Source organism: Artemia franciscana, chromosome 4, assembly GCF_032884065.1.
Source record: "Artemia franciscana chromosome 4, ASM3288406v1, whole genome shotgun sequence".
Taxonomy (NCBI): domain Eukaryota; kingdom Metazoa; phylum Arthropoda; class Branchiopoda; order Anostraca; family Artemiidae; genus Artemia; species Artemia franciscana.
Genome location: NC_088866.1, coordinates 18,860,057 through 18,873,036, shown reverse-complemented (window position 1 = coordinate 18,873,036; position 12,980 = coordinate 18,860,057). Strand labels below are relative to the sequence as shown.

Here is a 12,980-nt window from a genome sequence, read left to right as displayed (position 1 = left end):
TGACCTACGAGAAAAAGAGTCCAAGTATGTGAGAAGGGTGTAAGAGTCCCGTACATCTTTTAATATACAGGCCAGTTGCCTACGCAGGAACATATTTGGGGATAGAGGAAAATTTTAAACTAAAAAAACTAGCGATTCTTATGAAAAAATAGGAATTTATTGGAAAGTTAAAAAAAAAATGGGAATGGGATGGGACTGAGGCAACCATTCTCCTGCTCCTGGAATCTCATACAAGTCTATTCCTACATCTGAGAGTGTTTTATCCTAGATAGGAACCAAATAACGGGATTTTCCAGCATTCTAGTTAATGTTAATTATTGTAGTTTTTCATAAATATTGACTAAAAGTCTTCCAAGATGTTTGTCGTTGATAAGACGAAAAGCATCCAGTCATTATAGGCTAATTTTGTTTTGGGAGCATGATCTATACAGTTATGTATAGAAGATAGGGACGCACGGAGTAACATTTGGAGGAGGGGGGAGCGGGTAGTTTGTCTGTCTGTCTGTCTGCCTCTCTGTTCCTTTGGTAAAGATCATAAAGAACATGTATGTTTTACGGAAAATGAAAACTCATAAAATTTGAACCTTAGGAATGACATTGGGCCCTAACAACTCGTCCTCCTCCCCTTGTGCTTTTTGCGTGATAAAGGATAATTTTATTCCAATTTCTACAATTAATACACTGGTAATAATAAATTTTAACTTCTGGTATATTGTTGGACCCATTTTACCACGAGCGTTTTTATTGAATAAATTAAATATGTTGAGGGAGTGCGTATATTGTGGAAGTGCGGGGTAGGTTTATCAAGATCGCAAAGAACAAATAAGTATTGTGTAAATATGAAAAATCTAAAAAAATATGGGTGCCTGGAATAGCCACTTGGTCCGAACAACCCTTCCCTTTATGTTTTGTGCTTGGTACGGGATAATCCTATTCCAATTTCTACAGTTAATGCACTGAAAATCGTAAATTTGAAATTTCGATACATCCCTGGGCCAATTAGTACTTTTGACCCTCTTTGGCCATCTATTTTTGAATTGAGTCAATTTATTTATATTTTATTATAGAATCGTATGATTATTGTTGCTTTATAGGGTTTATGATTTTCTTTTTTGTTTTTGTTTTCTACTCCACAGTTTTCCATTGTATTTTGTGCGTTATAAATAAATAAATAAAATGGTACCACGAACGATTTTTCTTGAATATATTGAATATATTTGGGGAAGTGTAGGACGGGGGAGAGGCGATAGGTTTTTCAAGGTAGCAAAGAACACTTATATTCCGTGGAAATATGAAATATCATAAAAAATATTGACGTTTGGAATGGCCATTTGATCCCAACAACCCTCCTCTTACTTTCTTGTGCTTGGTAGAGTATAATTATATTCGTATGCGTATAATCATTTCACTGGAAATCGTAAATTTAGCTTTTGATACTTTGCTGAGTGAACTATACCGTTAGCATTGTTCTTGAACTATTAATTGTTTTACCTTTTTGGTGTTCCCTTGGCCTGAAAAAAGGTAGCAATCTAAGGGTGGGAATTCTTATGTCTCGGAAAAGCATTGATGGCTTTGTTTCACGAAATGTCACGTGCAGGAAATTTGGATCGCGAAAACAATTCTCGTGTTATTTACCTACTTCTTTGTGAATATGCGCATAGGTTATATATAAAATATTAAATGACTTTCTCAATAAGACATTACATATATACTTTTCAAAAATATATATTTGATATCAAAAATACTAACGTATATTTTTTTTTTTTGAAAAATATATCTTCTACGTAGAGTCTGACTATGTAAAATTTACATAATAGCATAGATTATGTAAATTAAAAATTATGTAAAAGCTAAATAAAAGTGTCCTTTTTCCATTGAGCGGAGATGTGTTCTCCATAATTATTCTTTGGCTTTTGTAGTACCTTGTGTTATTTGCATCTAATTTTTATTCGGTGAAGAACCGCTTCATCAGCTAGGGAGCTTCATTTGAATGATAGCTTAGGCTTTTAGTCCTAAGAACAATGATATGTAACAAGTAATTTATAATGTAATATCAAAATGATAATTTATTGATATAGTCTTGTAGTATTTGCCTATTTGTAACATTCTTTGTTTGTCAACAAAGACAAAATTAACATAACCTTAAAATATTCTTATAACCTTAAATACACCATATTCTAGTAATAATTTATAATGTAATATCAAAATGATAATTTATTGATATAGTATTGTAGTATTTGCCTATTTGTAACATTCTTTTCGAATTTAGAAAGAGCTTCTTTCCTCTACTGAAGTCAATGACTGTCTGATCATAATTGATGTTTTGACGCTTTTACTCTGCTATATGTTGTATATGTTCTTTCACATATCAGAACAAGGGTTTCTCCATAAGATAAGGAAGATTTATTGCAAAAAAGCCTGCGGGCCATAGCAACACATAATACAGTCTACAAACAAGCTCAGTAACAAAATATAACTTTAGTTAAATCGAAACAATCAAAAAGGACAACAAAAGAATCCCAAAATGCACAGAATACAGTCAACAAACATAACTCAGGAACAGAATACAACTATACAACCTCGTTTTGACTGCTAAACAATACACCTAACAAACTATCCACTCAAACATGATTCCCTATGTTGAATCCCTACACGAAGAAACTTGCACAACTGTTTAATAGCACATGTGTCCCTCTCAGCCATCCACTCAATTAGCCAACATTCACTCCTAAACTTTCGTGCAAAACATTCCTTCCGCAATTCAGATAGCTCTTCACACTCGGATACAAAATAAAATAAGTTTTCATTCACACATGCACACATATTATAATCATGTGTATTAAATATTCTGCACCTTTGGATTAGTTTCGTATGTAAATGTGTCTCTTATCTGTTCCTTTTTATAGACAACTTCTTGGTGACTGCGGTATTGGAAGCGAAAACATTGGCGATTCTGTGGTAGCACCTCATAGAGCCCTTGTTTTTTGTCAGCTCAAAAGCATGTTGGATATTATTGAGAATGAACTTTTCAAGTAAGTACCATTATATACCTCACCTATATTTGTATGTGTTGTTCAGTGTTGGAGAGGGCTTAGAGGGCCAATGGCCGCTTTTAATACACATGTTATGATGCAAATTAATTCAAATAATAAGGAATTACTTGATTGTTTTGCTAATTGTAGTAGGCTTTTCTTCTTCTGACAAATGTGCTTGAAAATTTTATATTGTTATTTAAAATGCGCATTTATAAGATATAAAAAGAGGTACAATCTTTTATTAGAATACTAATCAAATTACAATATAATTGATTCGATAAGCTCCCTGCTTTCTATAGTTGATGAAATACTTTTGATAACTTTGTAGCTCATTTATTATCAAAATAAAAATCTTCGACTTACGGCAAGTCAAAATTTATTACAGAATACTCTGTCATTTTTATACGTAATAACTGTTAAGTGTACTATTAACTTTTTTGGTTCATATCTTTTATAGGAAAAAAAATTTAACTTTCAAAAAGTACTTTGATTAAGTGACTCGGAATTAAAAAAAAAAAATATTTTAATGAACATTTTGTTTATTATTTACTTTCCCGAACGTTAATTTGTTTTACATTCTGAAATAGAGCTTGATTTTATGAGGTAGAGTAATAATTAGTGAGACAAGAATCTGATTTTTTTTTTTGCTTTTTTTGTATGTTTTTAATTCGAGGAATTTAATTTGAAATTTTAATTTTAAAATTTTTTTTTGAATCCATGAAGTTTGAAAAGTGAGGATTTAGAAAGGAGTCTTCTTTCTTTACCTTATAATCTCTCTCTCTCTCTCTCTCTCTCTCTCTCTCTCTCTCTCTCTCTCTCTCTCTCTCTCTCTCTCTCTCTCTCTCTCTCTCTCTCTCTCTCTCTCTCTCTCTCTCTTTCTTTCTTTCTTTCTTTCTCATCTTTTGTTGTTTTTATTCTAGTCCCGTATATTTACGCCGAGTTCTCGGTATGTTTGAGCAATAAAAAAAATGTAAACAGATCAGTTGAAGTTTGGAGGCAAGAAATAAGATCAGGAACCATTTATTAATCTAAATGTATTAGATTTTTTATACGATGTTATGAGAAACTGATGCTGCATGATTAACACCTTCATCGTTCCTTTTTCAATGAACCACTTTCCAGCAAATACTCCATAATCATTTTAAAGGGCTAAGCCTTTCCTATCAACTACAAACTTGGTCATTCAGTTAGTATTCCTCCCAGGTAAGCCTCACTAAATGTAACTGAAGCTTATAAAATTTTATTGGAAAAAACTGCAGAAAAAAATTATTCAGTCTGTAGGAAACACATGTCCATCAGTGATGTATGCGAGTTTATACCGAAAATGAAGCAACAGTCCATTTACTCAAACCCAGCATTTGGAAACTGTGATAACTTGTTTCACTGTACCTCTGGTAGTCTGTAATTATCTCGTTTAATTACCAATTGTGTTTAAATGAAAGCTCTGACTTAAGACTTATTTTCTTTGTGGAACTTTTGATAGGCTATTGTTTTTTTTTTTTTTTTTTTTTTTTTTTTTTTTTTTTTTTTTTTTTTTTTTTGTTTTTTTTTTTTTTTTTTTTGCTCTCCTATTGTTTTAATCTATCAATGAAAGACGCAAAATTTTCTAATGCTCCATAGCTGAGTTCTGTTCTATCCATCTTCCGAACCAAAATTGTGAAATTGAGTTAACAGGGATTTTTGGATTAAAAATAACTTGAAAATTTGTTTAAAATCGTTGAAGAAAAGATAGTTATCCTACTTTCTGACCAAGTTCGGATTCTTCTTTAAGAAAAAGTCAAAGGATACCATAATTCTGGATCCAAATGGATTGACAAAGAGAATGGTTATTAGTCATAGAGTAGTTGAGATCAAGGAATCCTGTGATACGTGTATGTTGTCCCTTCGGCACGAGCTACAGCTACCAATTTGCCACCAATAAATTGTTGAAAAATGACAATTCATCTATTTCTTAACTAAGCTTAGATCCTTCTCCAGTAAAAAGTCTGAGTAAAATCATAATTATGACTAAGCGAATGGATAGATCTAAGAGTGGTGAATCCGGTGGTATAATTGTCCTTTGGGTGTAAGTTAAGACTTCAGGGTTGCTGCAAAATTGCTTCCTTCAGAGGGAATATGTACTTTAAAAGTTTTCGTAACTATTAATGCAGATTGAAATGCAGTAGCTTGCTCGCCAGGAGCTTCCTCTAAAGTAAGGAAGAAAAGTAAAAATAAAGAATATGTCAAACCAGTTGCAACTATTGCTGACGATCTAAGCATTCTAGATGAAAGCGCGAGCAAAATGGATGAACTTTTAGAGATTTTGCGAGTTCAGGGCGATAGAAAAGGTTTGAAAATTAATGTTTAGAAGACTAAGTTGCCAAGGCTAGGAATAAGCGATGATGAAAAGGTGATGTTGGGTAACTAGAAGATTGATCAAGTGGACAGCTTCAGTATTATTAGTAAAGACGGTGATTGCAGTTAAGATGTTAAAAGTAGAATAGCCAAGGCCCAGGGTGATTTTTCACAGTTGAAAAAAGTTTAGAAGGATAGGAAGATAGGTCCCCAAGCAAAGATTAGTATATTCTAAGCTACAATGATGACAGTGGTCAAGTATGGTTCTGAAGCGTCGGCCCTCCGTAAAAACGGAAGAAGATTTGCTAGATGTTTTCTAGAGAAAATGCCTACGGATGTTTTGGGTACTCAACTGACTGACCGTATATCAAACAGTAGGCTGTGCGAAAAGCGTTGTTCAATCCCGCTTTCTAGGACATAGTGAGAGAAAAGTTGAGATGGCTATGGTGAGTTTTATGGATTAATGCTAACAAAGTGCCAAAGATTGTCCTTCTCGACCAACCGCCTAGGGCAAAACAAAAATCAGGTCGTCCCCGGTTCGGGTGTAAGGATGTCGTAAGGAAAGATCTAAGAGAAAAGGGGACTTCCTGGGAGGTTGTAAAGAATGGAGGCTTTGGATAGATTGGGATAGAGGACGTGCATGCGTAGCTGTGTTTGCCTAAGGTGGCTTGGTGCTGCAGTGAGTTGTCAGTGGTAGTAGTAGTAGTAGTTTTAACTATTCCGCCGAATCTATTGAATATTCAAAATTAGAAAACATCTGATATAACGTATTTCCCTTGATTTAGAACCTAATCTTTTTATTTTCATCAGAAACTAAATATGTGATGAAAGTTTTCAGTCAGAATATGTTGCAAAATATAGGTTACTTACGTAATAACTTCTCAGCAAATAATTAGATAAATAGTTTATTTAAAATCAACCGAATATAAACGTGAAACGCCTATGTAAAAATATTCAAGTGCTTTTAATAAAAATTTCTTGGTTTCTGTTTTTGTTCGGGTTTTTTCTTCTTCTTTTTTAATATAATTTTTAAAGAGTTTATAACATAATTTTAATAGAGTTGATTTTAAAAATTTTTTTTCAGTATATCGCTCTTGAAACTTTATATACATATATTTCCATGATCACTTTCCTAGCCATTAGTATAATAATGACCATGCTTGGACCCAGATGTGGGGGGAAGGGCCTCTTAGGCAAGTTTTATAGACTCTGCCTCCCATGGAAAAAAACGCTCAAATAAGCACTGTTTCGAATTTTTGACCTCCACTCAAAGCGTTGCATCTGTTTGTGTATCATAAATGATATATATTTAACTGCTTACAGGAAACACATGTCACTGACCTATCTTCGTCTCGACGGTAATGTCCCAGCCAATCAGCGTCAATCCTTAGTCAATCGATTCAATGGGGATCCATCCATTGATGTTTTGCTGCTGACAACACAAGTGGGTGGTCTCGGATTGAATCTAACAGGAGCTGACACTGTAAGTGTTAATTACACAATGTTTTTTTTAAAGTATCTAAGCTTGTGACTCACAGGGAATCATTCTAGGGACTTCTAGGAAGAAGTTGCTACTCTTCATAATTAAAGGGGTCGAACCAAAACAAATTGTGCACCATGTTTTTTTTTTGTTTTTTTGTTTGTTTGTTTTTATAGAAGAGGCAGACTGCAATTCGTCTATTAAGTTTTTATTATATTCTGGTAGCCCTTAGTAATAGGAAACCTGTTGATAAAAATTTAAATAAGGAAAAATATCAACCAATTTTTCATTTTTCAAGAAGGCCCTCTCTGTCTGGATCAAGTAGTTGCAACTAGACAGCCAAGTCGTTCGTTCTGTCATATTTTTATCTCTTATATGGCGATGCACCTGTCCTATAGGTTGTCTGTATTTTGAATCTTGACTCTATTAAGACCAAATAGGCACTGAATTACTGACAATAATACTTGTATTATCGAATAATATATGGTTTTGAATAATAATATTCAAAACCATAGACCTATATCCTAGAATATCCATAAGCAGCTAATTTTCATTGCTCAAAAATGTTTCACACAGGACAATTACTGCAGGACGTGAATTCCTACATAGCAACTCGATACCATCAAACAAAGAATTTAGTCCCTGTACGATCAGGTGCACGATCGGAATGACCTCCCCCACCGTGCTCCGTAATCCATAAGTCCCACTTCCTCCACAAATACACTATTAATTATTTTTTCAAAATCTTCTCCGTAATTATGGCACTTGGTATTAACCAAGTGATATATAGCAATCGCAAATTCTGTTGGTCTGTCTGTCTGTCGGTCCCGGTTTTTCCACTTTAGGCACTTCCAGGTAAGCTAGGACGATGAAATTTGGCAGGCGTATCAGGGACCGGACCAGATTAAATTAAAAATAGTTGTTTTCCCAATTTGGCCATCTGGGAGGGAGTGGGGGGCCCGTTAATTCGGAAAAAATAGAAAAATTGAAGTATTTTTAACTTACGAACGGTTTATCAGATCTTAATGAAATTTGATGTTTGGAAGGATATCGTGTCTCAGAGCTGTTATTTTAAATCCCGACTGGATCTGGCGACATTGGGGGGGGGATTTGGAAGGGGAAAACCTAAAATCTTGGAAAACACTTAGAGTGGAGGGATCGGGATGAAACTTGGTGGAAAAAATAAGCACAAGTCCTAGATACATGATTGACATAACCGGAACGGATCTGCTCTCTTTGGGGTAGTTGGAGGGGGGGGGGGGTTAATTCTGAAAAATTAAAAAAAATGAGGTATTTATAACTTAAGAGTGGGTGATTGGATCTTACTGAATTTTACTATTTAGAAGGACATCGTGACTCAGAGCTCTTATTTTAAATCCCGACCGGATCTGGTGACATTGGGGGGAAGTTGGGACGGGGAGACCTAAAATCTTGGAAAACACTTAGAGTGGAGGGATTGGGATGAAACTTGGTGGGAAAAATAAGCACAAGTCCTAGATACATGATTGACATAACCAGAACGGGTCCGCTCTCTTTGGGGTTGTTGGGGGGGTTAATTCTGAAAAATTAGAAAAAATGAGGTATTTATAACTTACGAGTGGGTGATCGGGTCTCACTGAATTTGGATATTTAGAAGGACATCGTGACTCAGAGCTCTTATTTAAAATCCCGACCGGATCTGGTGACATGGGGGGAAGTTGGGAGGGGGAAACCTAAAATCTTGGAAAACACTTAGAGTGGAGGGATCGGGGGAAAAATAAGCACAAGTCCTAGATACATGATTGACATAACCGGAACGGATCCGCTCGCTTTGGGGTAGTTGGGGGGGGGGTTAATTCTGAAAAATTAGAAAAAATGAGGCATTTATAACTTACGAGTGGGTGATCGGATCTTACTGAATTTTGATATTTAGAAGGACATCGTGAATCAGAGCTCTTATTTTAAATCCTGACCGGTATTAAGCCTCTGATTTTCCTTTTACATCAATCTATTGATTGTTAGAATTTTTTTAGAGCTCAAACCATATGAGCTCCTGGCTCTTAGCTCTTCTTGCCTCGTCACAAGTGCCATATGAGCTCTTAGCTCTTGTTTTTATTTAGATCTCGTCGTACCGGGTTATTCACAATTTCATTAAAATTAACTCTTCTAATTTTATACGCGTCTAAATTTTCAATTGTATTATTAGCATTGACTCTCGATTGACAATCAAAACCAAACCTAACCGCTTACTAATAAAGAATTTGGCCTGGGGCAAGAAAATCAGCTTTTGAACCAGATTTTGTTTCTTACAAAAATGTGTTCAAGCGATATACCATTTTAAAAATTATGAGGGGTTGACAACTTTAGTGTTTTGATACATTCTAAAGAAATTTGGAAGGAGGGACTTGTAAATAACAAATGGCTCTTATGCCTTGGTCATCATTTCGATGAGGGGTTGGCATCTTTTGCTAGTTGTTATACTTGCTATTTTCTTTGGATGTTTTTGAGGGTACGAAATATTTGATTTCATATCCTCTATGAAGAGAAAGGTACAAGCAAAACAGGCACTTAGAGTGCGATCGTCCTCTTGGTTAATTGGTTAGAAACTTCAGCAATAAACAAATTGACTTGATAAAGTCGTTTTCCCAGATTCGACCATCTGGGGGGCTAAAAGGGAGAGGAAAAATTAGAAAAAATTAGCTATTTATAACTTACGAGTGGGTGATAGGATCTTAATGAATTTAATGCTTAGAAGTATTTCTTTCAGAAAAATCGGGGAAACAGAATTAGAGACAGTTGAAAGAGCTTTGATTAACGATTTATTGTTAGACGATAGTCGTTTTGAGGGTTACGTACTCTTTCTGCCTGATGTATCCTTCTTATATTTCTAGCAGTGTCTATCTTTAGTATTCGTTGCTTCGATCAAGCTTCGTCTTGATTGACATCATCTATCCTGTCTGCACCATTGTTTGTCGGTAGATCATATTTGGGCAACCAGCTTTAACTGTACAGACAGTACGATTGGACAATCTTTTCAAATTTCAAAGACTTTGATTGGCTATCCAATCTGCTGAAAGATGTCAATCAAGACGAGGCTTAACCGATAGTATTGTAGAACCAACTAGGTTCGACAAGATTATAGTGGAAGTTTTGGGATTGTAAATGGCTATTTAAACGGTTTCGAGTGGTTGACAGCTTCACCTTTAATGTACACATTGAAAGAAAGAATTCGGATTAAAAGTCTGAGGCAATATAGAGACTTGAACATAACGTTCGGTTGTCATATCGTGCTCGTCTATGTTGATGAAGGGCTTGCTAACTTTCCTAGTTGGTGTACATATTATTGCTTTCTGATGTGCAGCTTAGGCTAACCGAGTAATTTGTCTACATTTCTTTTGTTTCCAAAACGAGTGAGGATAAGAAATTTTTAATCGACTAAGCAGCCCTCACAGATAAAAATTCATTACAATGGTGTAGTTTCGTAATTAGTATAGGAAAAAGTAACTGCAGAAATATGATTATGAAAAGTTAGGGATAGATACATAGGGAGGAAGATACGTGAGGAAGAAAATATTTTAAGATTTAATCCGTAATTTGGCCAACGATTAATACGGATAAGGTTCAATCCGCTACATATAATATATGCAGCCAATATAACATTTGTAAATCCCTTCCTCGGATCCCTGGTCAGAGTGTTACTCCTGCAACATTTAGGTTAGCTGCAACACTTTTTGTTGTCTCATGATTTTTTTGTCTTCAAATTAAACAAAAAATATGATAATGCAAATTTTATCGCATAGCACTGAGTAGTATATGTATTTGTTGGAGAGACCTACATAACCAGAGACCTAAAGTCTTAACTTAAGCCATTTCTTGGTACGATATTGGGCCGACCAGAAAAAGTGGGATTATATTATTTTTTTTTATCGGTCCTAAACATGAATAAAACACAAAAGGTCAATCAACAAACAATGAATAAAAGAGAAGGAATGCCAAGCAACATTCCTCGTCCTAAGAAAATACGAGACAATTTAAGACTTTTGTTTTAGACACTATTTGTTATACCATCAAAACTACAAAAAAAAAGGAAAAAAATATTCGAGCAATTGCTTTATAAAAGATGTTGTTTGAACTCTCTCAGTACTCGCATCATAGAAAAGCATTTCTTGTGGATATGGCTTGCTCAGAGGAGGCACAATTGTCTCATTCTTGGAATAGTCTTATATAGATGACATACTGTGTTAATAGATAGATGGTAATTGTGTTAAGAAGGAGAATAACCCACATACTAGTTGCAGATCATCCTTATTGATGGGGCTATGAATCTAAAGAAAGAACGAGAAATGTACAAATTTGCTCAAAGCATGTTTTAAACATTGATAATTTAACTATGTGCCAAAATTGTCTTATTTTGAGCGTACCACATGTAGGTGTAAAATGGGCTATTTAGTGTCATATGAAAACAGTAATGATGCATGTAAAATATTTCATACATTTTATCAAGCGGGGAACTAATAACACATATTCATTCTATGTGTATCATGACCTGATTTCTGATATATTTTTATTGTTGGTTTTATTTTTATTTATTTTTCTTCCTTCTTAAACTAGAAAATGACTGAGTTAAATTAACGACATTAAATTAATCAACTGATGAGTAAAAAAAACTAATAAATTAAATCAGTTAGTTAAATCAATCATTAATTGTTAAATTATTAAATGATAAATTTTTAAACTTATACGGTTCTTTCTATAAAACGTTGATGTTTTCATTGTTCTTTTCTTGTTCTTTTCAAAATTTCCGTTTTTCACTTATTTTATGGAATATTTAAATACACATTAAACGTTTGAAGATTACAGGCCAAATTTCTTAGAGAACCTACTGAGAGTTCATAAAAAAGGAACAACCTCTTCTAGGTGATTTTTGTTGAACATGACTGGAATCCACAGAAAGATCTACAGGCAATGGATCGAGCCCATAGAATTGGTCAAAAAAGAGTGGTCAATGTTTATCGCCTTATCACCAAAGGCACACTCGAAGAAAGAATAATGGGGTAAGTAATCTCATTCAAATAAACGAATATCCGAACCACACCAGAGTCGCATTTACTGGTAAAAAGAAACCAGAATTCATCAGCGATGTGCGTTTTCTCTTGATTTTAACGTCAAATAAAGAAATTTTCAAATATCACATGTTGAATCTATGTCATATATCAAATCCCCTTTCTCTCAAAGGCAAAAAAAGTAACAAACATTGAATGAATTTGCTTCGTTTTTAAACGGAAAAAGCTTCCGTGTTTGGGAAAAACCTCGAAGAAAACATGAGGAGGAAAAAAGACGTTATAGAGGTGACAAGCGTTTTCTTATCAAAACTACCCTTCACTCTGGAGAAAATTCCCTAAGACTTGCGTAATGCGTGGTCTGATATACCGGATTGGAACCCTAGGGACTTAAGCGATGTAGAAGTATAAATAGTGGAAGAGCCAATCTGGATCTCGAAACCCAGTGACGGGCGACGACCTAAAATAAGATATTCATTTCTTAAAGAAGCAACTGATAAGGAATATCAAGTAAACCAGCATAAAGGCTGTCAACAGCGATTCTCTTTACTTGGTCTCGCTATTTTCTTGCCTTGTTCTTGTAAATACGACGAAGGCCACACTGTTTTTCCATAATACAAACAATAAGAAATAAGATAATGAAAATTTTTCTAAATGAATATTTCGGTTTTATATCTAAGAGTTGTTATCCGCAAAGCACAGATAAATATAAAATGAGACTTACAATAAAATACTTGACTATTAAAACCAAGATTAAATCATTCCTGGAATCATCACTTCAAGGAAGTTCAACCAGTCCTGAAGAAAAACAAGGCAAGTCATTCAGATGAAAACAAATCAAGAGAACGTGTTTAATGTGGTCCTTGCTATTTAGGCAGCTGACCTAAGAGGTCTTTTGATACAGGCTCATTGGTGGCTTTGCAATGTAATTTGTTAAATCATCATGGTTTCAGTGGTAGCTGCAAGCTAGTTACGGATGAACCACGGCTCATAGTAACCAAAAAAGCCTGAAACCCTTTAAAACAGTTTCGGATCAAAAAAAAAAAAAAAAAAAAAATGTTTACAATTGGAATCGCCTTGGCTGAAAACCTT

At 34.5% G+C, this 12,980-nt stretch overlaps 1 protein-coding gene across 1 annotated transcript in view; it reads left to right on the top strand.

The window, feature by feature from the left end:
- Nucleotides 1-12,980, top strand: part of LOC136026099 (TATA-binding protein-associated factor 172-like) — a 246,494-nt gene that overhangs the window by 123,439 nt on the left and 110,075 nt on the right. Inside the window, exons 27-29 of the mRNA XM_065702380.1 lie at nucleotides 2,907-3,032; nucleotides 6,693-6,852; nucleotides 11,746-11,882. Of these exons, the coding sequence (XP_065558452.1) occupies nucleotides 2,907-3,032; nucleotides 6,693-6,852; nucleotides 11,746-11,882 (423 nt within the window). The remainder of the gene's footprint in view (nucleotides 1-2,906; nucleotides 3,033-6,692; nucleotides 6,853-11,745; nucleotides 11,883-12,980) is intronic.